We start from the raw sequence: 26,428 nt of genomic DNA, 5'->3' as shown, positions 1-26,428 counted from the left end.
TCGCCCCAGTGATTCGCGCAGTTGTGGGAAGCGGTTTCTGCGGAGGGGAGATGCAGCGGCTCGGTGCCAGCTGGGGAGGCAGCCCTGGCCCTGCTGTCCCTCACCGGGTCCTGCTTCCCAGCTGCCGGGCTGCTGGCTGGGGTTTGCGGGGAAAGCACTGCAGTGTTGTTCAGCGACACCAGAGGGGACCCGTGTCTTGGGTTTCCCAGGGCGGACAGCTTAATCGGTATGTGCACGGGCTGTACAGCGCATCGCAGCTAAGGGGTGCTCCCACGCACTGCTCGAGGTCTTGCGAGGACTCAGACCAGTGTCCAGACTACCAGCATGCTCTAGGCTGGTTGCATTCGTGTTTCTTTTGGTTATTTTTACATACGCTGTTGCTTGGGTGACTTGACTGATGCCGTGGGCTGCATGCCCACCAGCCGCTAGAGCAACTCTCCCTGCCCAGTTCAAGCCATCTCTGCAGTCAGGGAGACTGTCCCCAGCGGCATCTCCAGTGAGGCAGGCACCGGCATGCAGGGCAGAACCAATGGAGGCACCTCCTGCACTGACACAGTGGTTTCATGGCATGGTCCTCAGGCTCAGCTGCCACCCCAAGCCTACCCAAGAGATAACCTGGCAGCCGAGGGCTCCCAAGCCTGCTATCCCTGCTGTCTGGTGTCGAGGGAAGGGTAACTTATTTCGCTTTGCAGTTGGTAAGTGCCCTGGCTCAGATGGAGGAGCAGGACGCCCAACCTTGGCGGGGTGGGAGGACTTGTCACAGTCTGGAAACCTCTGCCCTTCACTGCTTTTCTTTTCTTATGCAGGTGAAAGCCACAGATGCAGATGAAGGCATTAACGGGAGAGTGTGGTACAGGATTGTCAAAGGTAAGTCCATGTGCCCCCTGGGTTTGCACCAGGCTCTGGCCAGCAGTACGCATGGCCTCAGGAGGTTGCACTCTCCATCCTTTTGCACTTCACAACCCACAGAAACGTTTTCCCCACCCCTAAGCAAAACTTCAGCATTAGGGTTAATTGCCAGAGGATGATTTGTCACGGATGGATGCCTAGATGCCGTAGCTCCTGGCTTGACCAGGGCCAAACCCTGTTGTAGCTGAGCGTGATGGAGCTGGAGGTGACGGGGCTTGGGTTTTGCTCAATAGTCATCCTCCAAGATAGCCCCCCAGGGAGGGCTCAGCAAGTCACCCAGGCTGATGCAGTGGCAGTGGGCCGCATCCATCTCGCTTCCCCCCCACCAGGAAACGAGCACAACCACTTCCGCATCAATCCCAGCAGCGGGCTGGTGATGCGAGGCGTGCGGCACCTCGACAGGGAGCAAAACTCCTCTCACATCCTGGAGGTGGAGGCGTACAACACAGAGCACGGACCCATGAGGAGCTCTGTGCGGGTAAGGACCCTGCGGCCGCTGAGGGATGGGCAGCAGGGCAGAGCAGCAGAGGAGATCATGCAAAATGTTGGGGATGCTTCATCGGAGGGCAGTCATTTCCAGCCCTTTCTGGCATGCAGGAAGTTTGAGAGATCTGGCATGGAAATGCTGATGGAAAGTCTCTGGTGGCTGCCTGAGGGTGGAGAAGAGCTTGTTGGGGGGGTTGGGGGAGTGCTGTTTTTTCCTTTTTTCCTATGACACTTCGGTGCAATGATGAGGCTGCTAAGTGGTGTGGCAGTTGCTGTCAGAGGGAGTCCTGCTCACCTGGTGAGGGACAGCTCTGCTACCAGGAGGAAGAGCTGAGCCTCAGCCTGTTGAAAACTGTTTCTCCTGGCCAGGCATTTATTTAAATCAGCCAGGACACAATGGCAGTAATCTTTAGCAGTGACACACCAGCTTCCCAAAGTTCCCACAAACTCAGCCTTCTGGTTAATTCTATTTTTAGACCCACTGGTGGGGTGGGCTCTGGCCAAGTGCGATGTGCCCGCAGCACCAGCAGCAAACAGAAAACCAGGAGGAGAAAGGATGTTCCCTGGGGAAACAGCAGCTCGACCCACTGAACTCTGAGCAAAATTTCCCACCGAGTCATCAGCGTTTCTACATTGAGGGGTCTCTAACAGCAAGGTTTCGAGCAATTAAGGGGGAATTAATATATAGACTGTACCTCCCTCTGGCATGGGAAGGACTGAGTCACTGACCATGGGGCTTGTTTAAATCAATGATGTTAAACTGTGTGTGTTCACTCTCCATCACGTGGTGTTTGTAGTAGAGATAACATTCCTCCTGCACAGCAGATGAGTACCATGAAGGATATATTTTCCCTCACAACTGTAAGCAGCTGGTGAGGGTACAGCAGCCTGCCTGGCTCACCCGTGGTTTCTCCGGGGGGATTTCACAGGTGATCATATACGTGGAAGACGTCAACGATGAGGTGCCGGTGTTCACCCAGCGGCAGTACAACCGCCTGGGGCTGCGGGAGACAGCGGGGATAGGGACTTCGGTGGCAGTTGTCCGGGCCACTGACCGAGACACAGGTAGGCAGCTGGGGGTGAGAAACATCCAGCCAGGGTGGGAAGCGGTGAAATCAGCCATTGCACAGATCCTGGCTTGTCCAGCTTGAAATCCTTATGTGGGATGGGCTCTACTCCATGGTCAGGGTTGGCATCAGTAGTGCCTGCCTCTTTGGGATGCTTAGTCCAACTGGCACCATGGTTCCTGCTCCTGCCCCAGGGAATGGCGGTCTGGTGAACTACAAAATCCTGTCGGGCGCAGAAGGGAAGTTTGAGATTGATGAGAGCACGGGCCTCATCACGACAATTGACTACCTGGACTATGAGACCAAAACCAGTTACCTGATGAATGTCTCTGCCACGGACCAAGCACCTCCCAACAACCAGGGCTTCTGCAGCGTGTATGTCAGCCTGCTGAATGAGCTGGATGAGGCTGTGCAGTTCTCCAACAGCAGCTACGAGGCTGTGATCATGGAGAACATCCCCCTGGGCTCTGAGGTGCTCCGGGTCGAGGCCCACTCCATTGACAACCTCAACCAGATCACCTATAAGTTTGACCCCAACAGCAATCCCCAGGCACTTTCCCTCTTCAAAATCAATGGGATCACTGTAAGTAGCCACGGCATGGTCCCTCCTGTCTTGGTTGTCCACCGTGAACTTCGCTGTTGGTGGCTGGCACAACTGTTGTTCATCCTTGGCAGGGTGTGATCACGGTCAAAGGCCAGGTGGATCGAGAGAAGGGGGATTTCTACACCTTGACAGTGGTGGCCGATGATGGAGGACCAAAGATTGACTCTATGGTGGTGAGTAGCTTTTACCTTCTTCTCCACCATCATCTGTGCAAGCAGAGCTGAGCTCAGGTCACCTCCCTCTTCTGGCACAGGACAGCACGGCACAGGACAGCAGGTCCTAGCTGGCCTCTCTGCTCCAGCTGCCAGGGTTTGGAAACCCTGACCTAGGGGAAACCCTGCATTTGCATAAGCATGGGCCAGTGCCTTTTAGCTTCTACATGTCATAGGGTGGGATTTCTCAGAACAAAAAAAATAAATAAAACACCCCAAACTGTAGAATTTGCAGGTCGCTTACCAAGCTAAAACAGTTTTGAGGGAGGTAAATTTGGGGGGCCTTGAAATACTTTACGGTAGTTGATGTTTAAGAGGGCTATGTTTGGCAGCTGCAAAGGCAGCCGAGCAGGGGGGGTGATTTGCATTTCTCTGCTGGGGCAGGAGGCACACTGGGTGCAGGGCAAGCCCGATGGGCATGCTGCGGGCAGGGGCCGATTGGCTGGCACTACCCACATTCTACTGGTTTGGGCCAGCTGGAGGAACTGGGCTCTGGGGAGGAGTTTGAAACTGGAAGCTGGCCTGCAGCAATGGACAGCACTCTGTGTTTTGAGCGTTCTCATGTTGTGGCGCATCTGTTGCTTCTAAAAAGGATGCTGGATAGCAAAGGTAGCGAGGCTGCAATGTTGCCTGTCCCCCCACCTTGGGTGCCAGCAGCTGTGCTCTCCGCATACAGCTGTGCTCTTGTCTTTGCCAAGCTTATGTAGAAAAAATAAAGGGGTGCACCAACAGCCTCCAAATTGTGGCAGGGGAGGTACCTGCAGACCCCAACGCTGCTATGGTGGGATGCAGGGCTAACCCACTGCCCCTCACATGTGCACCTCTTCATCTCCCACTAACACTTAGTTCTTTGTTTTCTGTTTCCCCCTCTGCTCTCCTCCAACAGAAGGTAAGCATGACCATCATGCCGGCATCATCTTGGGGGCCAGGATCCATCCCGAGTTCTGCATTATACTGTGGGGAGGGACTGGGGTGGAGGTCTCCAGCCCCATCCCACCAGCACCAGCCTCTGTAACACCCCCCTGGACATGATGCGGCACCTGTGAGCCACCCTGCTGCTGGCAAGCAGAGATCCCAACGCCCTGATCTGGCACTTGGGACAGCAGCTGCCGGATTCGTTGCAGCAGCTGAATGGGCTCTCCCCGCTCCTGGGTCTCTGTAATTCAGCGGCAACAATAACCAAATTGCCCCAAGGCACACAACTTGCTCCGGGGCTTCCTCCGGGATGTTGTCGCATTCAGCCTGGCCACACCTGGGGACTCGGGCACCCATAAATAGAGCCCCGGGAACAGAAAGGCTCTTCCTCTCTCATTTCTGTGTCGCGTTGCAGCTCTGTGATTACAAACACGATGAGAACATTTCCTCTGGCTAATTGTAGCCGAGGTAGCCTGGGCCCTGGTTGCCTGCAATGGAGTGCCCCTTTGAGCATCTCCTGCCCAGTCTGGCACTCACCCATGTGTCTTTTCCCAGGAGGCAGCTCAGGTCTCCTCTATGCCCAGCTTGCCCTGGTCTAGTTAAATACACACAGCGCTGTCTTCTTTGTGCCCATTTAGCTTTAAAGCAAACACTGCCCAACCTCTGGTGCTGTGAGCAAAGATGAAATTGCTGCTTGCGAAAACCTTTGCATGAAAGGGTCACTTTGCAGCAGTGTAAGTTGCTCCATGCCCAGCTGTTTGGCAGATAAAAGAATGGAGGATGCTCCATAGAAAAATCCACCACTTGAGAGCTGCATCACCTCTGTGCTTTTTCTAAGCATCCCTCTTCCTCTTCCTCCTCAGCAGACAGGGATGTAGCTCCAGCTCCTGGGTTCAAATACCTGCACCCATTCCCACATGGGATGGACAACACTTATGCTGTTGGCACCTCAGAGGGGTGCAGTGGGTCAAGAGTTTGCTGGGGGTGTCAGCGTGGCTGTTGATGCTGGGTGGGCAGGGGGAACAGCTCCTGCCCATGCCCTGACTGAGCCCCATGCCATGCCCACAGGTCACCATCACAGTCCTGGATGAGAACGACAACAGCCCCCAGTTCGACATCACCTCCGACTCATCTGCAAGCGTGGCGGAGGACAGCGCCGTTGGCAAGCGGGTGGCTGTGGTCCTGGCCCGCGACCCAGACGCAGGCAGCAATGGGCAGGTAGGGAAGCCAGCACAGGAGGTTTGGGGCTGCACGTAAAGGTACGGTAGTGTTTCACTGATGCAGAAATGCCTCCAGCAGCATCTTCCCAACGCCTTCCCCTCCGCTCCCCTGCATCCCTACAAAAGCAAACTCTGGTCATTGATGCCAGCAGTTTTGGGGTGTTTGTGCAAGGGGGTACCGGCACTCCCCAGTCAAGGCTTGCAGCAGGAGAGTTAAAACACCACCCTTGTGCTGCCTGGGTCACAGAGGTCTGTGGGACGTGTGTGCAAAGGAGCCCGGCAATCTGAAAACCAGCTGTGTGCCACGGGTAACGGCAGTGAAGCCCTTGGCAGGCTGAGCAGGAAGCTCGCTGACATTTGTTATTTTCCTTACCATGCAGACAGGCATTAATGAGGCCCTGTCACCCTTCATACCAAAAATCGCTAGTGCTGTAGGAGGGCTGTGGGTGAGACTGGGCTTGGCCTATGGGTGTTTGCGTCGGGGTGGCTGCAATAAGCCAGCACACCCATGGACCCCAGTACATTGGACCTTTTAAAATGCTCCAAGACTTCCCGAGGCATTGCTGGGTTTATAATTGTAGGGTCTCCTGTCTTCTCCTCCTCACAAGCATCATATTGCCTGCCCTGTTCTTCTTTCCCTGTTATTTTCCAGGTGACTTTCTCACTGACGTCAGGGAACATTGGCCAGGCTTTCGAGATCCGTACCACCAACAACACCTATGGTGAGGTGTTTGTGGCACGGCCACTGGACCGGGAGCTGCTGGATCACTACACCTTACGGGTAAGCACCAAACCACCCCACTTACCTCCTTGGGCTTCTTGCTGGTTTGAGCATTGAGGCTCTTGCGTTAGGGTTGTGAGCTTAAAAAGAGCGTTGTTTTGAAAATCCATCCCCAACTGCAGATCCAAGCCTCAGATAGTGGTGTGCCTCCCCGGAGGAAGGAGCACACTCTGCGAGTGAACATCCTTGACGTCAATGACAACCCCCCCATCATCGACAGCCCCTTCGGCTACAACGTGAGCGTGAGCGAGGTGAGCATGCAGCCCTGCTCCTCTCCTTCCATCCTCCCAAGGTGAGGTCTTTGTGGTCAGACCTCACCTTGCATGATTTGAGGGTTGATGGCCCCTTGAAAAGCCATCACCCTTAGGCGATTTAAGGGTTGGTGGCCCCTTGCAAGCTCTCTTCTGTGACGGCCTCCTACTTTGGGGCTAGGAGAGAGTTCTGCAGGTAACTTAAGCCTATGAGGCTGCAGGGACCAACAGGAAGGAGAAGTGGCTACACACCCCTGGAAATGCCACCAAAGTGACGCAAGAGGCGGCACAGTGCAGAATAGGAATTGCTCTCAGGAAGCAGCTCAGCACGAGCTAGATAATTAAGCAATAAAACACAATCAGGCATGAGAAAAGACAACTTATTTCCTGACAGTTTAATTCCTGGACTGGGGGGGTGTCTCAATTTGATGATGAAAAATGAAATACAAGTAATAGCCAGTGACACTTAGCTGTGAGGAAGTGCTGCTCGTGATTAATAGCTTTGCATTAAAGTTATTGCCCTGTTAGGATTTTCTTATCTATTTAATGCCTGTTCAGAGTGGATTGGAGAACAGAATTTCTGTTTTATTTCCCCCGTAATGGGACTATCCAAAAATAATTAGCCGAGCTGTGAGTCTATTACACAGCCTTCACCATTGCACACACAGTGGTTTTTACACTCTTCCAGGCTATGCAAGCCTAGATAGGACCTAATGCACAGCTTTCTGTGACAGGGAATCAAACTGGTTCATTGCAACAAATGGGAGATGCGATAACATAAGGAAAAAGAGGTGCAATTTCAGCATGCAGAGGCAGCTGGCTTTGGTGACCTAACAGCAAATGTCGCTTGTTAGTGTTATTCCATTTTGGTTTAAAAGCTAATGTAGAAAATACATTCTATTTCAGATTTTTAAGCCAAAAAGGATCTGAGTGCTTTAGCAAAGGGCAGAGCCTTCCATTGCTAAGCCTGTGGCTGGTTCTCAGATGAGCTATCAGTGGCAGGGCAAGTAGCCTTGGTTAATTTTTTGCATGCAGATGCATCTATTCATAAAATATTGTTTGCAGTAAGCACTGCAAAAAAGGCATCCAGGAGCTGACGGAGGAGGGCAGCCTTCTGTTGGCTGCTGGGTGTTGGGGCAGTGAGTTTGGAGCCTCAAGTACCACAGTGCCTGGAAAAAACCCTCTCTGAGTTAGGATTATGTTACTATGTACTTTATATGTTATGAGGTGCGTGTGATTTCTGTTGTGTATCTCTGTCGCTCACCCTGCCATCTCGCCCTGCAGAATGTCGGCGGTGGCACAGCAGTGGCCCAGGTACGTGCCACCGACAGGGACATAGGCCTCAACAGTGTCCTCTCCTACTATATCACCCATGGGAATGAGGACCTGACCTTCCGCATGGACCGCGTCACTGGTGAGATCGCCACCCGGCCCTCCCCACCGGACCGCGAGCGGCAGAGCTTCTACAGCCTGGTGGTCACCGTTGAGGACGAGGGCAACCCCTCCCTGTCGGTGAGCCACCAAGATGTGCTTTTTGTGGGGAAGGTGGAGCTGGGCAGCACCGCAGGAGCAAGCTTAGCACTGAGATGTCAAGCATGGAAGGGGAGAACAGACACAGGGTGTGATATTTTGGTGACCCAGCCATGACACAGGGTCCAAATCTGCTGATTTGATTCAGAGCCTCCTTCAGCACCCGATGCTGAAGGACCCTCTCTTGCAGTCGTTTGGGGAGCTGCTGTCTCCCACCCATAAATGCCAAAAATACCAAGAGCATCCCAATGGGCAAGCATGCTGGTGGCTGCAGGTGTTGTCCTGCCTACCGGCTCCTCACGCTCTGCATCTGGAAGGTCTCAGGATGTTGCTCACCTGTCTCAGGGCAAGGGGTGGCTGGAGCAGCAGCTGAACCGTGATTCAGGTCACCATGGACTGATGTGTGTCTGCTCTGGTGCTTGCAAATGAGAAGACCTCCAGTAATTCCTGCTATAGCTGTTGCAGTCCACACTGTGTGAGATTTGGGCAGCTTGTCAGTCACCTTGCTGCCATCCAGAGTGCCTTACCTTTTGGGGGCTGATATGAGACCCCATCCATCATCCTTTGGTCTGGGGGGGTTGCCGCCTTGCTTTGTAGTTATCAGCCTGCAGGAGTGCCCAGCGAGATAACTGCATTTGCTGCGGCCTGGTTTCTCTCCCTTGCACCTCCCCTGCTCCACAGATAACAAGTCCCATTATTTCTGCCTTTAAGGAGGACTCTGGCATGGGAGAGTCAAAAGAAGAAATAATATTTGGGGCGTTTTCCAGCCCCGAGTCCCTCCTAACCCCGTGGCTCTGCGGGGAGGTGAGCAAGTGCCTGTGTGTACAAAGCAAGCCCAAACCATGAGACAAGGAGGCTTGACAGCCTGTGCAACACCCTGCCATCCTTCCTCTCACCCACCTCCACCTGCTATCTCTTTCCATCTCTCTGATCTCCCAGCAGAGCACTCTCTGCAAAGCCCAGCTCTACATTGCGAGGAAACAGATTGCAACCAGCAGTGTAAACTGTGGCTTGCAACTCTCGCTTCAGCCTTTGCACTCTCAGCTCCTCCCTCCCGGGTAGTTCTGCCTGCCTGTGCATCACCATCTTTTTCTTAAGCTGTCCTGCTGCTGTGGCTTAAATCTAGGTGCCTCTTCCCCCAAAATGAGAGGAGGCAGCTTCATGTAACTGCAGCACCCAATGTCGCTAGCTCCTCCTTGTCCCCATTGCCCCAACACTGTGGGAGTATCGCCGAGGTGAGGAATGCCATGTACCAAGCCAGCAAATCTCATTGCCATGGCAATCCCCTCTTCCCTTCCGGGTGCTGAAGAGGACAAGTGACACAACTTATTGCTTCACACTGCCAAAGCAGTGTCCCAGCAGCCTCACTTGTCCTCAGAGTTTCTGCTGCGTGACCACTGTGTCACCAGCACAAGTTATGCCAGCAGCGATGATCAGACTCCTGCCACACTGAAGCAAAACAAAGCATCCAGTGACCTGATTCCTGAGCAAAGAGAAGAGTTTTGGCCCTTTTCAGAGCTTGAGGATGCTTAGGTCTTGTGAAATGCTGTTCTGCACATTGCTCGGTGACCGCTGGCTGTGCGCCTGGGTGATGAAATTATGTCTGTGAGGAGTTTGTCACCTACTAGAAACTTTGGTTTCACAAGTAAGTCTAGGCTGATGCAATGATGCACAAAACGAGGTTATTGTTTGTAATTTGTATGTCCCTTCATGTGCTTTAAGATTTGGCCTTCTGGGTATGGGAGAGGCAGAGGAGACAGAGCTGGGAGAGGACTTGGAAGACCCATGGTGATCTGTGATACCCAGGTCAGCAAGGGTGCCTTGAATACTGGCTGTCCTCTTGGGAGCTGGAAGTGCAGGGGCAAAAGGGTAAAATGCTAGTGATAAAAGGAAAGCATTTACCCCAGAAACCGTTGCAGGAAAGAAAACCTTCACAAGCTGGTGAGCTACAGCTGGAAGGTCTTCTTGTCCTTGCATGAGAATTGCAGGAGTCACCCAAGCTCTTTCCAACCCTGGTGCAAGCCTGCAGCTGCACCTCCCCAAGGGCTGGCCGTGCTCTGGAGCCTTTGGGACACTTCCCGCAGCAGAAGGAAGGATGTCTGCCCAAGGGAGCTGCAGCACCCACATGCCCCAGAGCAGGGCTCCTCCTGGCACCCGCAGACCCTGGCGCCGGTGGCTGCAGTGAGGCAGGGCGCATTGACAAAGCTGCTCCTCACCGCCCAGATGCCTATCTCACAGCCTCCCCCAGCCGGGGCTGCTTCAGCCGCTGCAGTTTCTGTTCCTGTCCACCCACTCTGAAACAAGAGTTCAGGTGAAGTGCCACGGCTCCTTGCTCGCTCTCCTCATGAGCGAAGCCCTGAGTGCTGATGCAGTGGAAAACAGCCAGCAGCAGGGTGCAGCTCCACCTGTGATCTCAAGCCAGGAGCACCTGCAAGAGCTGGTAGGAGCTGGCAAGATCCATGAGGGTGTGAGCATCTTGCTGGGTCACCTTTACCATAAGCATCCTGCCTGAAGGTGCAGCACCATGCCATCTTCTCCACCAGTGGTGGGGGCCAAGGTGGGGTGCCGGCACCCAGCATGCCAGGGCTTCTGCTCCAGCATGTGTGGAAGGCTGGGTATCCATTGCCTTTTAGGGGAAAAAGTCATTAGTTTTCCTTTTGACAAGCTTTCCAGGTGGGAAACGATACCTGATACCATGCAGTGCCCCAGTATGCAGCATCAGTGCCTCTGGCAGAGGATGTAGCTGGTCAGCTCGCCTCTGCCTGCCCACCACACCTGTCTGACACACGGGGCATCCCAAAAAATGGGATTCCTGCAGCACAGTAAGAAACCTGTTTCTAACAAAGCTTTATTCTGTGGTCAAACAGTGCATTTGTTAGCAGAGGGACTTGGAGCAGGTTTCAAAACAGTTAGGACCCACAGGCAGGCAAATCCCCCCTGTGCCTTTCCGGCTGCAGCTGCTGGGACGGGGAGAGGGAAGCGCTGGAGGCACTGGGCAAGCTTCCCCAGCAAAGCCAGGAAAGGGGCTGAGCCGTGGGTGGCAATAAAGTCCTGTGCTCAGGAAGTTACGTCCGTGGCGGGGGGCGTTGGTTCTGGCTTCTCCTTTATCCCTCTGCCTGCGGCTGCAACGTCCCAAGGCTGCACTTGCTGAAGCCAGCACCAGATTAATCGAAACCTGCAGTGGGCCAGGGTGTCCCCAGCCCATTGCAGAGGCAAACACTGTTTCCTCCAGCTACGTAGCATGAAAATTCGGCATGCTGCCGGGGATGCTCTGCCTGGGCATGCTGCCTGGTATGGCTATTGCTCACGTCTGACGCTGTTTTGGTATGACTAATGTTTATGTTTGTCTAGTGGCAATTTTTTTCCCAGTTTACAACTAAAAACAAGACAAAAAACCAAACACACCCTTTGAGTAACAGTGTCTACTACAAGGTTTTGTCTCCTCCCTGGGGCCTCAGTCACACTGGAGGCTGACCCACAGCTTCTTTTGGATAAGCAATGCCAGGGTGCAGCATTCAGCTGGAGGATGCTGTGAGGGCACCCATGTCCCCCAGAGCATCACAAGGTCTTCTGGCGTGGCTGAAGGCAGTGGCCCCCAGGACAGCTGCTCTGGCCATGCTGGCCCCAGGAGGATGGGGGGAAGCCAGTCAGAGCATTTTCCCAGCACCTACTAGGTGCTCCCATGCCCCTGCCTTTCCGCGGGGCTCTTGGTCACATCATGGGACCATCCTCCAACACCCACCAGACAAACTTTCTAATTTACAGGCATTTAATAAAACAAACAAACAAAACCCATAAACATCCTTTTTTTTCTTTTAATCAGCACTGATAATGAAACAAACAGAAAGACAAACTCCCCTAATCCCAAGCCAAGGATAAAATCACAGCAGAAATAAGGCTCCTCCTGATGCGTGTCCAGCTGAAAAGACAGCAGCTTTGCAAGTCCGTGGCTGTCTCAAAAAAGGCTGGTGGGGAAAAAGGGCTCTGCCAGCAGCAGAGAGCCTTTCCCCTTCCTGTTTTGCAAAGAAAAAGGCAGTACAAGATTGGCTGATGACCCTGTTTTGTCTCGCAGTGGATAAAGTACTTCACCATCTGCTCCTAGGGAGGATTTTCAGTCAAAGATGAAGAAACAGGTTGCTTAAACGCCTGGCAATAAGTTAAATCATCAGGGAGATTTGCAGGTGCGGGTCATCCTTCCCCACATCCTCGGTTTTCAGCTAGTCCATAAAATGTGTGCAGCACAGAGCCGTGCTCTTCTCCATAGAAATAGGTAGTTACAAACCAAACTCCAGGCAAGAGACGTTCACTTCTAGCCCCTTGGCAGAGCAGGACAGGAGGCGAGGGCAGGGCTCCTGCACTCAGCTTCATTTCTTTAAGGCTTTGCTGCCCACAGCCATGTTGCCCTCCCGGGGGTCTCAGCTGGGCAGCTGCCTGGCCTCTCCGGGCTGCTGCTGCGGGCTGTGCTTTCCTCTGGGGTCTTTAGGCTTTCAAGGAATTTGGTGAGTCGGGAACAGGATCTGGAAAAGGGCAGACCAGGGGTGTTAGTCCAGCTTGCAGCTGTGGGGATATGCTTCAGGAAGCGGCCAAACTCTGCTTTTGCATGGAAAACATAGGCTTTGGGTCCTTCCCATCCTCAAAGCCCTGGGACTTCATGTCCCACATTAACTGCAAAGTTTGCAGCTGATATTTAACCCCTGCTTTCCCATTCACCCCCCAGCTGCCCCTTTCCTTCCCACCCCTCCCGGAGTGGTCCCCATGGGGGCTCAGCATCACTGGTCACTCACCCAGTGTTGGGAAGAAGCAGTCCCCGGGGCCAGGGGGGGACAGGGGGGTGCTGGGCTCAGAGAGCAAGTGCCGGCCAGACTCAGAGGGCTGCCGGCTGGCCATGTAGGAGAGCTGGGGTTGGGGCCGCGGCTCCATGCTCGCCGTGGGGACCGCCTCGAAGACAGGGTTTTCGATGCCCTGGGCGCTGCTGCGGGAGAGGAGAGGGTGTTAGGAGTGGAGATTTGCATTTTTATTTCAGGAGCCTTTTTTATCTCTGAGGTTTTGGCTGGGCATGGGAAACAACCAAGCAGAGCAGGGAGCAGAGGTCCAGGCGGTGGCACCTCAGCTGAGAGCAAGTGGGGAGCCCAGCACAGGGGGGAAAGCTTAGCCAAAAGGCACTGTGGTTTCAAGTTCTCCTGGTGCATGAGGAGATGTGTGTCCTCAACACAGGCAAAAAGAAAGGAGGCACTTCCCACTCGGAGACAGGGAAGAGAAACAGCAGCTGCCTGGAAAGGAACAGGGCTCTGGACATGGGTGGCCCCTGCATCCTCTTTGCTCTGCTGGGCTGAGGATATACACTGGCTTCAAGGGGAGGGGAGGAGAGGAGAGGACAAGACCCTTGCAGGTCCTGGGATGCAGGCAGAGAGGATGCGAGGTGGCTGGGGGGACCTGGAAGCACATGGATTTCCTCACCTCTCCATTCTGACGAGCTCATGGGCACCTGCCAAAGACAAAATGGTTGGTGTGAGTGCTGGCTGCATTCAGGCCAGTGTCAAACCCAGACCCACCGCCAGCACTGTATTCTGGTGTCTCATCCATGTCCAGTTTCTCTTTTCCTCTACATTCCTCCCTCCCTCTCCCCTTTCTTTAGCATCAGCCTCTTCTTTGCTCCCCAACCTTCTTCTCCACATCCCTGCTGTCTTCCACCTTGTTTACTCCCCAGTCCCAGCCTCTTCCCAGATTGAAACTGCAGGCTCTGAATAAGGGGGAAGGAGGTGCTTCTGCTGACATGGGGTGTGAGGTGAGGTGCTGCAGCACCTAGGCAGCAGCCTGGCCCCACGCCTGTCTAGATGCACCCACCACCTGCCTGTGACACCCTCCTGGGGCTTGGCAAAACACCACCCTGGCATTTGGCTGCCACTATGTTTATCTGAGCAGTACCCTGTTATTTATTCCCTCATCCCTTTGCTGCAGCACATCCCTCAGCCCATGTTACTCGGGTGTGCTGGATGGCTGCACAGCCAGCATCCCGAGCTGAGACCCATGAGGTCTGGCCCAGGCTGTGCTGATGGAAAGTGCCTGGTGGCAATAACTTGTAGCTAACCTGGTCCAAGACAGCCCAGAAGCAAATCCCCCTGGGTTTTGCCTTCGCCCGTGGCTTAAATAGCATCCAGGTGATGCTTTGCAGCACAGCAGGGGAGCTGCACACTGGGCAAGGCAAAATGGGTGTGTGAAGACACACAGCCAGTCTTTTCAGCTGGGGACGGATATTGAAAGCGCAGTTCCCATTCTCATGGCTGGCATCATGCCTGCCGCTGCTGCAAAACCCACTTCTCCAAAGGGTTTGCTCAGAGCCACACAGCCACCCACCAAGCTTGGTGAGAGAAACCGCAGGGCCCCTGGCTTGCCCAAGGCCTGATGAAATGGTTCTGCTTGTTAAGGTGGTGCCCTTTTTGGCTGAATTACCAAAATCACTGGGAGCCAAGCACAGGCAGGAGCTGGCAGCCAGCTGCACCTTGGCACTGCCTGGCTTTCTAGGGCTGGGGCAGTGGGGAGAGACCTGGCTCACTGTGATCCTGTCGTCATAGACGTGTAAGGGTTCTTTTTAAAGGAGTGGGGAAAAGCACAAATAAAGCTTTTTGAAGCACTTAGAAAGCAAAGCTGCTATTTCAGGTGTGCAGTGGAGGGAGGGGTGAGTAAATGAGCCAGGTTTCACAGTGGATGGGAAGGAAAGGGCTCAGCGGGGAGGGGTTCTGGCAGCACCTTTGCAGTCTCAGTGCCCCCAGGATGCTCCTGGGGTGCCTGGCAAACATCATGGGTCCTCCTCCCACCCCACGCTCCTCACCAGCAGCCTGCAGGCATGCCCAGCCCTTCCCAGGACAGCTTTGCAGGAGGTACCTGTCAGGAACCTCTCTTTGGGCCACCTTACACAGTGCACAGCCAAACCAGCTGACCCCAGCGAGACACGTCCCACCCCATAAAGGCCATGCTGCTGCAGCCCAGGAGATGAGATGGGTGCTGCCGAGGGGAAGGTACTTACGTCTGCTGCTGACAGCTTGTCTCTGCTTGTAAATCAGGAGCAAGATGAGGGGCAGGCAGAGGATGCCCACGATGCAGGCGCCCGTTGCCAGCGCGGCAGCTGTGATATCTGCAACAGAAGAGGGCAGAGCTGGAGCAGGTGGTGGGGAGGGTCCACCTTGCATTTCCTTGGTTTCCTCAAGCCGTACCAGAAGCATGGGGCCCCATGCCTGATGCAGTGCGGTTCCCACACACATAGATGGTCCGCTTGGGATTCACACCAAGTGTGCATTGCCAGTTGTACAAATAAGCTCTGAGGCATTGGTTTAGGACCTTGACCAAAGTCCTTCGCTGCTGGAGGACATCCCAAGGTCTTTCTTTGGTCTAGAGAGGAGTAGGGAAGCAGGGGCCCTGATAAAGCCCTCTGAAGTCAGCAGAAAGGCTCTCAGCAATTTCAAGAGTGTGCTGACTCCAGCCCACAGCCAGCTCATCAAAATCAGGATTCCTCAAAGTGTTTAGGCATCAAAGGGCTTGTTACACAAGGTCTCTGCTAACAAATGTGCCCCTGGAGAATGCTATCCTTGGAGGCTCCCCAGAAAGGCTGGCAGCCTGCAGGCACGTCTGTGGCCATCAGAGTCCATGTGGGATGGCTTGTGGTGGGGTCAGGGGTTGCCTAAATCAAGGGCAGGTTCAGCTCAAGCCCTTGTCCCCTGTGCCTCCATCTGGGGAAGCAGCTTCTTCCTCCAGGTGGGTGTGTTTTGGGGTGGGGGAGGACAACACAAGACATGACTTTTTTTCCCCCTTTTTTGCCCAGCAGGACAGGGTGTCAGCACTTGAGACTGAGGGGTTAGGGCAGAAAGCTCTACTCATGGGGAGCAGGGGGCACTTTCCCATGTCTGGACCAACCCCAACTGTGCTGCAAACCAATTTTAGCAAAGCCTGCCCATTTAGCAGCCAGCAGATGGGGATAGACAGTGACCCACCAAGAAACCACCTGCATAGCAAAGTGTGGACACCTCCAGTGTCTAGACGCAGCACTGGGGAGCATCGTGTTGTCTGAGCACTCGAGCAAGATTTGGGTTTCCCCCTGCTAGAGCATCTCTGCTTGGGGCAAGGTGACATGGGCTCAGCATGGTGGCAGGCTGTTGCAAGAGGTTCCTGCAACTCTTAACCTTTCTGTCCTTTCCCATCTGCTCATGGCAGCAGCTGCTAAATCCCCAGTCACATCTGGGGGGGCCTCAGGTACTTTATAACCGCAGGGTGAATGATCTCCACAGGTTTCAAGCCAGTCATGTCTAAATGACAGGCCAAAGGAGGTTCCCCTCAGCCTGAGGACATGCCTGGGAGATGCACCCTATGGGGACAGCCTTGGAAATCACCCTTCTGACACCCAGCTGTGAGGTTGTATATGGACGCCGGTGTGTTTATAGCAAGCAGCTGCCCTAGGGAAATACACAGGCCAGGATGGTGAGCAGCACATTTGAGAGAGGTTTTTTTTCTCTTTACCTTTGCTGGTGGCAGTGTGAAACGTGCAGTTTTGAAGCCCTCCTCTGCCTGCAGTGGAGAAGAGAAAAGCGTGTTAGATCTCAGGGGACTTGCTCAGGTACCACAGAGCTCCACTATCTGCTAGCTGTGCTTGCCTTTGCTCACCAGTATTGGGAAAATCAGCCCAGACCATCCCATAAGCAAAAGTTTAATCCTGGGAAGCTTACACTGAGATTCCTGCTGCAAGACCCCTTTTCCCTCACAGCAGCAGGACCTGTCCCTGGCCATGCATGCTTTTTTTTTTTTTTTTTTTTTTTTTTTTTTTTTAAAAAAAAAAAAGAAAAATTGTCTATCCTAAGGCTGTAATTCAAGGGCAGCAGATGCCTTTCCCTCCATGTCATACCTCCTTGGGCAGCTCTCCCTGCGGGGCTGCTGCCCTGAGGCTATCTGCGGACTGCATCCCAAGCAATGTCTATTTGGACCACCAGCCAGCTCCTTTTATGTTGAGGTTTGTTTTCCTCTCCTTCAGAAAAAGGTTGAAGAAGATCACTGAAACTATGTAGCATGGATTTGATTGCATTCCAGCCTCTTGATTATTATTTTTTTTTTTCATGTTCCAATGCTCTCTGGCCCTATTTCAAACCTTCAACATCTGCTGCTCTTTGACTTTTGCAACATGGCTTGGGCTTTCAGCATCAGCGTGCCCTGCCCCTCCGGCTGCGGTGTTGCACCCAGCATCCCCCACAAGCCCTTATCTGCCACCTTGCCCTGATGCACCCCGGCATGAATGAGGGACTGGCAGGGGCTTCCCTCGCCCCCCTCACCTTGCTGAATCTGCAGCTCCACAAAGCCATGAGCGACCTGCAGGGTGTGGGGCTTGCCGTGCTCCCTCCTGGCCTCCACAGCATAGCAGCAGTAATTCCCACTGTCCTGCAGCGTCAGGTTCATCACCACGATGTGGAAGGCACCATGGTGGTCGGGGACAAACTCCACCCCGTGATGGCTGGCTTGGCCCTCAAGGGGAGATTTTTGGGTGCTGTTGCCCAGTGGCTCATGGTGCCTGCTCAGGTCGTGGTGCAGCTCTTTCTCAGTGATGTTGCGGATGTGCTTCTTCTCAGAGCAGCTCTGGTCACCATTGCTGCTGAAGTACCAGGTTTTGTAGAGCAGGTCGTGGCGGTCGGCAAGGGGACCACTGACCCGGCAGGTCAGGGTGACGTTCTGGCCCTCGGGGCAGACACAGAGCGAATATGGGGTAGTGATCAGGAACGCTGCTGGCCCTCCTGCCAGAGAGATGGCACGACAGCCCAGTCAGACCCTACAGCCCTCGGTTTGCCCTGAGTTTGTAGCAAAATTGGGATCCCTCCCCAAAACAAGCACCACAGACCCCACCACCGATGCTGGCAGAGGGATGGCTAGGGGTTGCAGAGAGCAATCACAGAGCACCAACACCAGCCTGCAGGCAGATGGCAAAAATACTTCACCCATGCCTTTAGGACAAGAAATAATCACGAGCTGCCCATATCCCAAGGCAAGGGAGATGGGAAACATGATGTGAGCCCTTCACTTATTTTGTAGCAACATCTCAGCAAGGCTGGGAGCACAACTTCACCCTAGAAATAAATCCTGGAGGAGAGGCATGCTTTAAATATAGCTAAGCATCAGCTTTTTATAGCAGCAGGGAGGCAGAAGTTTGCCTGGGACCGGCAGAGCTGGCAGAGGTGTGGGGCAGGGAGGCAGGGGGCTGCTACAGGGTACCAGACCTCTGCAAAGCATGCACAGGATGAGAAGAGAAGTGGGGTAGTGGGGTATGGTTCATGAATGAGGAAATACAAATGCTGCTGCGCCAGCTGCAAAAAGAAAAAAGAAAAACAGCTAGGAGGAGCCCATGCACCCGAGGTCAGGTGGGGAGCAGGTCCCACCCTGCTTTTTTTTCAGCCCCTGGGGAGGAGAAGGGGGAACTGGCCAATGCTGACTGCGAGGAGCTGCTTGAAAATGAAAACAATTTTCAGAAAGAAATGCCCAACCACTGCCGGCCGCAAAACATGGGTGGGAGGCCTGGCAGAGGCGCAGGAGTGGGTGGCGTACCGTGGCATTACTGGTCCCGTCCCAGCATGCTGGTGGAGGGTACTGGTGGGCGAGGGAAGCTCTGCATGAGGGGAGAGAAAAGAATGAAGACGGGCAAGTCTTTGGTGCTCTGGGCCCACTGCCACTTTGTGTTTGCCCAAGTGCAGACATTACCTTTGAAAGTTGAAGAAAAAGCACATTCTGGGTTGATTTTCTTTAAATTATGGGAAAAGTGAGGTTTCCTGGGGCTGGTTTGCAACAGAGAAGATGGTATGAGGGAAAGATGTTACTTTATTTTGGTAACATCCTGTTGCACCATTAGCTCCACCACCATTTCGCTTTGAGGTTTTTCACTTGCTATACTGAGCGGGCATCAATCGCAGGCAAGGTGTGCTGCGCCTGCCTCAGCCCAGCCAGCTCCTTCGGGCAGGGTCACCGCGTCAGTGCCCCGGCACAGGACACCGCTTGCGAGAGTGAAACTGAAAATGTCCCCCGTGCCTTCCACCCCTCGTGGTTACTTATGGCTATTAGGATGATGGTGTCAGAGCAGCCATGAAGTCCCCAAGTCCCAGCAGCCTGCCTGAGGGTGCTTTGGAGGGAGAGGGGAGTTTGGGGAGGAGGGTTGCCCCGTTGGACCCCTCCCCAGTCTGCAGTACACAGTGCCGAGGGGTCCCAAGGAGCCAGGGATGGTGTGACCTTTGCTGAACTTCTGCAGCTAATCACTCCAGCTTCATGCAGGCACCTCAGCCTGCTCCTCACGGCACGCACAGCAGCACATCCCTGGGGCAGCTCTGGAGCAGAGGTTTGTGTGGCCTGAGCTCAATACTCCCTCGGCTGCTCCTCATCCTTGGATGCTGCTGAATCCGGGATGCCTGACCAGGCTAGCTAGGATTTGGCACACAGCACAGCGGGTCCCCCACCTCCTTGCCAGCACACTGAGCACAAAAGGCACCTCAGATGTGTTTCTCGATACCTGCCACAACGGGAAGTGCCCCATTCACATCTGGGGTCCCCTGAGAGCCAGCGGAAGGGAAGCCAGGGCTCTATTGGAGGAAGCTGCACTTCCAACACCTTGGAAAAGTATCTGCAGGAGTCTTTGTTTTCCACACACCCTCTTCAAATAAAACGGGGCCGTCCCGCTCATCGCCACATAGTTTGCAAAGCTCTGCCTTACTAAACCATCCAGCCTCCACCTCCGGGGTTTGATGGGAACCGTCTGGATGGAAAGTCAACACAGCCCACGCTTTCAGCAGCAGCGCCCAGCCGCAGGGAGGAGCAGAGGCTACCACGTGTGTGAACTCTTCGGCATTACTAACTTCCCTTTTGCCAAAGCAGGAGAAGGCTTCCAAACACCATCAAGCGAAGGAGAAAACAGCTGGGGAGGAAATCTGGCAAGGCACAGTGTACCCCATAGCAGCACCAGCGAAGTTGTTCCCTGCCCAAGATGTAACGAGGTTTTAAAGCTGTGCTAGATACCAGATGGTGCCCGGAGGAAATGTCTTCTGTCGGTGTCTTTACACTAAAGCTTGCGGATCTTAATCTCCCCTGGGTGCTGTGGGCTTTTTCCATGCCCAGACCCCAGGTTTGGCTCCATCCCACCCTGGTCAGACTGTTCCCTTTGAAGTCAGCACTGCTGGCAAATGCCAAAATAAACCCAGATGCCCATCTCTATGCATCCCCGGCTGAAAGAGTCTGGACCCATCAAGGTCTGAGCTGAGAGCTGTTGTCTTGTCACCATCTGGTAAAGACAGATGAGGTCTCAAGCAAGTGCCAAAAGTGCCCCTCTTCCTCTTTGGCACCTTGGTATCTTTGGCTCTGACCCGCAGCATCGCATTGGTGTAGCACAGAGCCTGGTGCAGTGCTGGTACATCCCTAGTGCCAGCACCACTGCCTAGCTTGAAATCTGGGAGCTCTCCTTTCAGAAAAAAAATGTGCAAAAATAGTCCTACTGCCAAGGAGCCTGTGTCACTTTGCTGACCAACAGCTTAAATAAAACAAGATTCCATGCCAAATTGTGGGTCGGTGACCAAAAGCCCTCCTGGCTGCTTCTCTTAGCTTTGGTCCCCTGCTCTGGCAAGCAAGCGTTATTTACACTCCTGTGACTTACAGAAGTGATTTCCATATGATGCCACCTCTTCCCACCGCAAGGAAATCTGGGTGGGAGGGCTGCAGCCTTTGAAGAGGCTCACCCACCACAGAGGAGGGGCTTCTGGAGAGAGAGTGGCTGCTCAGTGCTGGGGCAAGGAGCCTGGCTTTAATTCCTCTTCTGGGAGCTTTTGTAACAGCCTCACATGAAAGTGCTGCCAGCCCTGTTGTCACTGTGTTGTCATTATGCTTCAGAGTTATCAGCTAGCTGAGATGTGCAGGGGTATCCATACCTCAGCACAAGTACTTACAGCAGGAAAGAAAAAGGAGAGGAAAAAACTTCCTGAAGATGCCAGAGATGCCTTTGTTAATGGCCCTCATCTCCTGCACCCCAAGGAGCCAAATGGCTTTTCAGCGGTGGGGCTGCTCCCTGGGTACCCACCATCCAGACCATGAGGAGATCAGCCTGGAGCTGCTGCGCCTGCCAGAGGATCCTGCCTTGCTCCTGTTCCAGCACAACCCTGGCTCAGGGACAGGGTCACAACACTGGGTTTGTGCTTGGGATGTGAGTTTGGAAAGCCCAGCTAGCTGCCGTCCTTTGAGTGGGCAGCAGAGATTTCCCCATCCACCTAGCTGCCAGCATCCCCAAACTGTGTAGGATGTCTCCAAGGGCTCTACTTCTCCAGCAAGCCCTGCTAAAATTAACCAGGGGTTCAGAAAGTTTTGGCAGGCACGCGGTTTCGTGAAGCTCAGTTCCTCTGGCACCAGGTTCAGGATGAATATCAGCGTCCAAGCTTGTTGCATTGCAGAAGGCCTGACATTCATTCCCAGTGCCCTGACGTGTAAATTAAATAATCCAAAGACCCACGGAGATGCTGGGAATCACTCCCTGATGTTGAGAGACTTGGCTAAGAGACAAGGTATGCTTCAATCCACACCAGTCTTGCGGTCCCAGAGGAAACAGGAGAAGGGACCCCTACCCCGTTGCAGTGGGGCATAATTTCTTCCTGGGAATGCACAGGCAGAAATCCTGGAGGCGGTCACTTTGCCGTCCCGGGACAGAGGGAGAAGCCAAGCCCGATGGGATGCTTGTCCTCCGCCTGCACAGGGCAGGGAGGGACCACGGTCCTCCCCGGCTTAGTTCTCTGGCTCTTTGTCCACAAACTGCGGGTTTAGTTGCCACCGCCCCTGTTTCGCTGCCTGGTCCCGGAGCCCTGGTACGGACACGCCAGGGCTGGGGCACAGTCGGGCGCGAAGCATCCCCCTCCCAGAGTATCCCCCCACCACGACGGCGTGGGAAGCGCTCGCCCGGGGAAGGGAGGGCGACCAGGCGGCTGCCCGCCCGGAGAAACTGCCCGGCACGGCCCAGCCCAGCAGTTACGGTGGAGCGGAGCATCCTTAGGGAGGGCATCGCGACCCTGCTCGCACAAACCGCCTCTCTTCGCTCCCCCGGAGCTGAGGGAAGGCTCCTTTACCCCGGCACGGCCAGGGACCGCTGCAGAGCCGGGGCACGGTGCTGTGTGGGAACAAGACGGCTCTCCCAGCTCGGGGTCCCCAGCCCCCGGGGGCCTGGCAGGGGCAGGGGGTGGCTGCTTTCCTTCCACGCGTGTCAGATCAAAGCAAAGGAAGGAGGGAAAAAAACCCCACAACAATCCCGGAGTTTTAAAACAGCAGCTCCCCTGTGACCCCTTTCCCCCGACACAATCAGCATCGTGTGAAACGCTGGCTCGATCCCCCCGGAAAAAAACAAACAAACAAAAACCAACAACAACAACAACAAAAACACCACAGGCTGGGAGAGGAAATAACCCCCCAAATACCCCGAATTCCTTGTGCCGAGGCACAGTGCCGGCCGGGCGAAGGCAGTGCCCCGGGCGGGCGGGATGGAGAGGAAAGCAGGCTGGAAGCAGGCTGGAGCTTACCGTGGGAAGCCAGCAGGCAGAGCGCGGCCAGCAGCAGCCCGGCGCGGGGGGACGGCGCCTCCATCGCGGCGGGGCGGCCGGCGGAGCTCGGCTCTGCGGAGCCGCCCGCCCGCTCTGAGCAGCCCCGCAGCGGCGGCCGGACTTGCACATACAGGAAATTTCTTTGAGGTGCTGCGCGCAGCGGTGGAGAGAACTGCGAGCACCCCCAGGAGGTGAGATGCTGCAGGGAGCTGCGGGTGGGCGGCCGCACCCCCACGGGGCACCCCGACCGCACGGGTGACGCTTCGGTCGCCACCCGCCCGGGCAGCAGCGGGTGCCTCTGCTGGCTTTTTTCCCCTTACAGCGTTGCGGGCGGTAGCTTAGAGCAGGCTGGTGCGCCCTGCGTGTGTTTTTGGGGTACGCAGGAGGTGGCTGAGGGGAACACTCGCGGTGCAGGAGGACACGCGGGTGCTCAGCCACGAGGGGCTGGGTGCTGGTCCCCATTGCTTCCCCTGGTGGGTGCCGATCCCTTCGGGCCGATCTCCAGCTTGCTTTATCAAAGTGCACTTTGCTTGTAATTATTGTTTTTCCCTTTTTTGTGAGGATTAAGTGGGCAGAAACCCTCCTAGGATGAACAGGAGGCAGACACAGGGAAGGCTAACTCAGCAGTGCTAGCTGGGGGAAGGGAATGGAGCTTTCCCCAAAAAAATGGGGAGCAAAGCATCCCCCTCCCACAGCCCGTTTACACAGAGGGAGGCCTTTACTCTGCCCTGAAATAGCAAAGCAGTGCCATGGGCTAGCTCACGTAACTCCTCGTGGAACTTTGCTTCGAATTCAAAAGGCAGCAACAAAATCTCCAGCTGCAGCTGCAGGTCACCGTTTCAAATTGGTGTTCCCTAGAAAGTGGAGCCTGGAGACACGTGGAGGTTTGCAAACCGCAGGAAACTTTGCTGCTAACCTGCTCTGAATTTGGAGCGTGTAGTGTAATAGAAAAGTAGCTAATTACTGTGGCTTTGTGGTTTTTACAGCAAGCGCGTCTGATGTTCCTGTTAAAAGTGTAACCCTTGTCTGGCTGGAAGAAATTTCTTGCTGGGGAAAGGTGTAGGCACAAAGTCCAGAGACTCCAAGAAAATGGTTTATCATCCTGAGACCCCATGTCTGAGTTGAGCCTTCAGGCAGGGTGGCACGGTCTTGTCACCTCCCCCATCCCCAGGTGTGTCCCCATGCTGACAGGGCCAGAAGACAGCCTTCAGTAGCATCCACATGCCTGTGCAGAGCCACATACAGCTGGAAGAGGGTCAGGGCAGGCTGAGCCTGACTGGTGGTGAAATCATGGCCAGCGGGTAGACGATGGGACCCACAGGAGGTCCGTCTCGTTGTCTGAGATGCTCATTTTTGTTCCTCCCCTGCACCATAGCAGCATCATCTCCAGATGTTTTCCATCCTACCACATTGCCACCCACAGTAACAACAACCAAGGTGTCCCCAATGTCAAGGTGAGGACCCACACGTGTCTCCCCTAAAGGCAGTGAGGCACGATGGGTTCAGCCTCTGGCTTTCCCTCTGCCATGGGCTGCTCCCCGGTGTTACCAGCAATGGTAAAAAACGGGTGAAAAGGAAAGGGATCCCACAGAGACGTGCTTTGCTTGGGAACAAGGGTGTGATTTAATCTCTGTGTTTATCTCTGTACCCAGCCATTGCCTGGAGATGCGTCTGCAGCCGCGGCTCATTTCACTTTTAGCCCTGCACCTCGTCTGTGTCTCTTGGCAGGGTTGAGCCCACATTGTTCATTGACCTTGACAGGTCCAGCCTTCCCCAGCCAGCACCAGGGGTTGGCAGAGCTGATTCCTCTGTGGTGCTTAATGCAATGTCCCCATGTCCCACAGGCTACGACCACAGTGTATGTCACCGTCCTGGACGAGAACGACAACGCTCCTGCCTTCCAGCAGCAACTGTATGAGGTGACCCTTGACGAAGGTCCTGCCACACTAAATGCCAGCCTCGTCACTGTGCAGGCCCTGGACCAGGATGAGGGACCCAATGGCACGGTTGCATATGCCATCACCGAAGGCAACATCTTGGATACCTTCCACATCAACAGCACCACGGTCAGTAAGGATGCCAGCCCCATCCTGGATGTGTCCCTGTCCCACTCCCTTCAATCCCAGCTGCTCTTCCTTCACCTTCCAGGGGGAGATCCGCACAGTGAAGGAGCTGGACTACGAGATCAGCCACGGACGCTACACCTTGATCGTCACGGCCACTGACCAGTGCCCCATCTTCTCACACCGGCTGACATCGACTACCACGGTAGGGAGCTGCTGGCAGGGTTGCGACACCATGGCCTCTTTGGAGTTGTGGAGTTCCCCCTCATATGAGCAGTTTCACATCTCCTTCCCAGTGGTCACTAATTGCTTTTCCCAGCTGTGGCCAGTTTACCCAATTGCTGTGGGCCCACTCCCTCATGAAGTCTGCAAAACAGAGACATGGGCAAGGGATGCTCATGGGTTAATTAACTCAGTTATTTGGTCCTGCAAAGACACAAACAGAAGAAATTCCTACAACGGCTTTTAAGGTGCATTATGTTTTCTTTAAATGTCCCCTTGGTACTTTTTGCTTTGAAGGGTGAGTAGATAGTAAAGCATTACTATAGTATTAACTTCTGCTTCATCTTTATCTCCTCAGATTATTTATCTGCTTCTAAAATTCCTTTTTCATTCCTTGTATGGAGGCTGTTTATAGCTGCTAGTCATTTTTTTGTAGCTTTTCTCTATAGCTCTTCCATTTTTTCTGGGCCATGGTAACCTGAACTTAGCACACTGTTCAAAGCGTGTGTGTGTGTGTGTGGAGGGGGGGTTGTAGCACACAGACTAGCAGCTGCAAAGCAAGTGTTGTGCAGGAATTGAATCAGCTGATTATTTTTGGGTCCAAAACCAAAATTTGGCAGGTTGTACAGCAGACATGACCCATGCCAGATTGATTTTGGGGTCTGCAGGTGGAAGGGGTCAGTTAGATCATGCTTTACCCAGATACCAAGCCAAGCATTTTGTAGTTCCCTAAAAGGAGGTATTCTTGTGTGCAAAGAAAAAAAAAGTGAAACTGAAGGGGAGATACCAGTGTGGGAGATTTCCATGGATAAAATCTGTCCTCACAAGCCTGGCAGTACTGTGCTCCATGCTTGGGCAAATGGTAAGCCTTCAGACATGTGTGTCTGATGCTGCTGGAGATGCCTTCCTGGCCCAGGAAAACTGCGGTAGAAAGTTTGAGACCTAGGGTTTAACTGCCAGCAGGGAAGGCAGGCATGCTGCAGGCGAAGGCAGAGCTTTTCCTGCTTTTGACCCAAGCAGAGACATGAACTTGGAAACTCCTTCAGCAGCAGCTACCAAAGCTAGAAGGGATAGGAAACACCCTCCCTATGTGGTCCAGGGAGTTTGTGCCAGCACCATATGAAAACAGCTTTTGGGAGGAGGATTAATGATTATTTAAGATCCCAAGTGATGAGAAATCCATCACCATGATAAAGTGTGCCAGTGTTTGTTTTCTCCACTGCTAGGAAACGGGGCAGAGGCTCAGATACACTCTTCTGTAAAGATTAGATTCAGCCAAATGCCCATCTGATAGATTTTACTATTCTTTAACCCAGGAGGTCGGAATTCTCTTCATTTTCAGTACCTTTCTTGTAACCAACCGTACCACCAAAGCTTAGTATTTTATTAGCCACTGGAGACTCTCCTCCTCAGGCAGCATTTCTCCGCTGTGCAAGTTCCCCAAAGCCTAGCAAGGGGATAACCCTCTTTGCAATACAGTATAGTATAGAGCTATATAAATGTCTTCTATAACATGTGACTCAGTTAAAAACCAAGACTCAGGTTCAATCCCCAGCCTCACCGGCAGCCCTGTGGTCTGCTCTGTCCTA

At 54.0% G+C, this 26,428-nt stretch overlaps 2 protein-coding genes across 5 annotated transcripts in view; one reads left to right on the top strand and one right to left on the bottom strand.

Moving 5' to 3' along the window:
• Positions 1–26,428, top strand: part of CDH23 (cadherin related 23) — a 213,390-nt gene that overhangs the window by 170,314 nt on the left and 16,648 nt on the right. For all 3 annotated transcript variants that reach the window (XM_055804362.1, XM_055804370.1, XM_055804373.1), the window contains 11 exons: positions 807–867; positions 1,239–1,387; positions 2,325–2,460; positions 2,657–3,045; positions 3,138–3,239; positions 5,262–5,411; positions 6,066–6,194; positions 6,317–6,445; positions 7,730–7,957; positions 24,399–24,620; positions 24,703–24,822. In XM_055804362.1, the coding sequence (XP_055660337.1) occupies positions 807–867; positions 1,239–1,387; positions 2,325–2,460; positions 2,657–3,045; positions 3,138–3,239; positions 5,262–5,411; positions 6,066–6,194; positions 6,317–6,445; positions 7,730–7,957; positions 24,399–24,620; positions 24,703–24,822 (1,815 nt within the window). The remainder of the gene's footprint in view (positions 1–806; positions 868–1,238; positions 1,388–2,324; positions 2,461–2,656; positions 3,046–3,137; positions 3,240–5,261; positions 5,412–6,065; positions 6,195–6,316; positions 6,446–7,729; positions 7,958–24,398; positions 24,621–24,702; positions 24,823–26,428) is intronic.
• Positions 11,777–22,758, bottom strand: VSIR (V-set immunoregulatory receptor). Of its 2 annotated transcripts, none has more exons than XM_055804443.1 (7): positions 22,534–22,758; positions 17,287–17,742; positions 16,484–16,531; positions 15,000–15,107; positions 13,433–13,460; positions 12,760–12,944; positions 11,777–12,492 (listed from the first exon to the last, which is right to left on the bottom strand). In XM_055804443.1, exons 1-7 carry the CDS (start codon positions 22,595–22,597, stop codon positions 12,455–12,457), a joined length of 927 nt encoding a protein of 308 aa, XP_055660418.1. In that variant the 5' UTR covers positions 22,598–22,758; the 3' UTR covers positions 11,777–12,454. The 2 variants fall into 2 exon arrangements, with proteins under 2 accessions (XP_055660418.1, XP_055660412.1); XM_055804437.1 differs by having other exon boundaries at positions 12,760–12,947; positions 22,534–22,747.

The sequence above is a fragment of the Falco peregrinus genome, chromosome 1, assembly GCF_023634155.1.
Source record: "Falco peregrinus isolate bFalPer1 chromosome 1, bFalPer1.pri, whole genome shotgun sequence".
NCBI classification, from domain to species: Eukaryota; Metazoa; Chordata; class Aves; order Falconiformes; family Falconidae; genus Falco; species Falco peregrinus.
The sequence above is the reverse complement of the archived record's forward strand: the minus strand, read 5'-3'. Positions and strand labels throughout refer to the sequence as shown.

Bases quoted from the DNA above. Each gene is read 5' to 3' on its own strand.
- VSIR (XM_055804437.1), bottom strand. From the start codon at position 22,597: ATGGAGGCGCCGTCCCCCCGCGCCGGGCTGCTGCTGGCCGCGCTCTGC. The intron at 17,743-22,533 runs GTAAGCTCCAGC...TCTCTCTGGCAG, and splicing joins CTGCCTGCTGGCTTCCCACG to GAGGGCCAGCAGCGTTCCTG. The intron at 12,493-12,759 runs GTGAGTGACCAG...GCCCTTTTCCAG, and splicing joins CTGCTTCTTCCCAACACTGG to ATCCTGTTCCCGACTCACCA.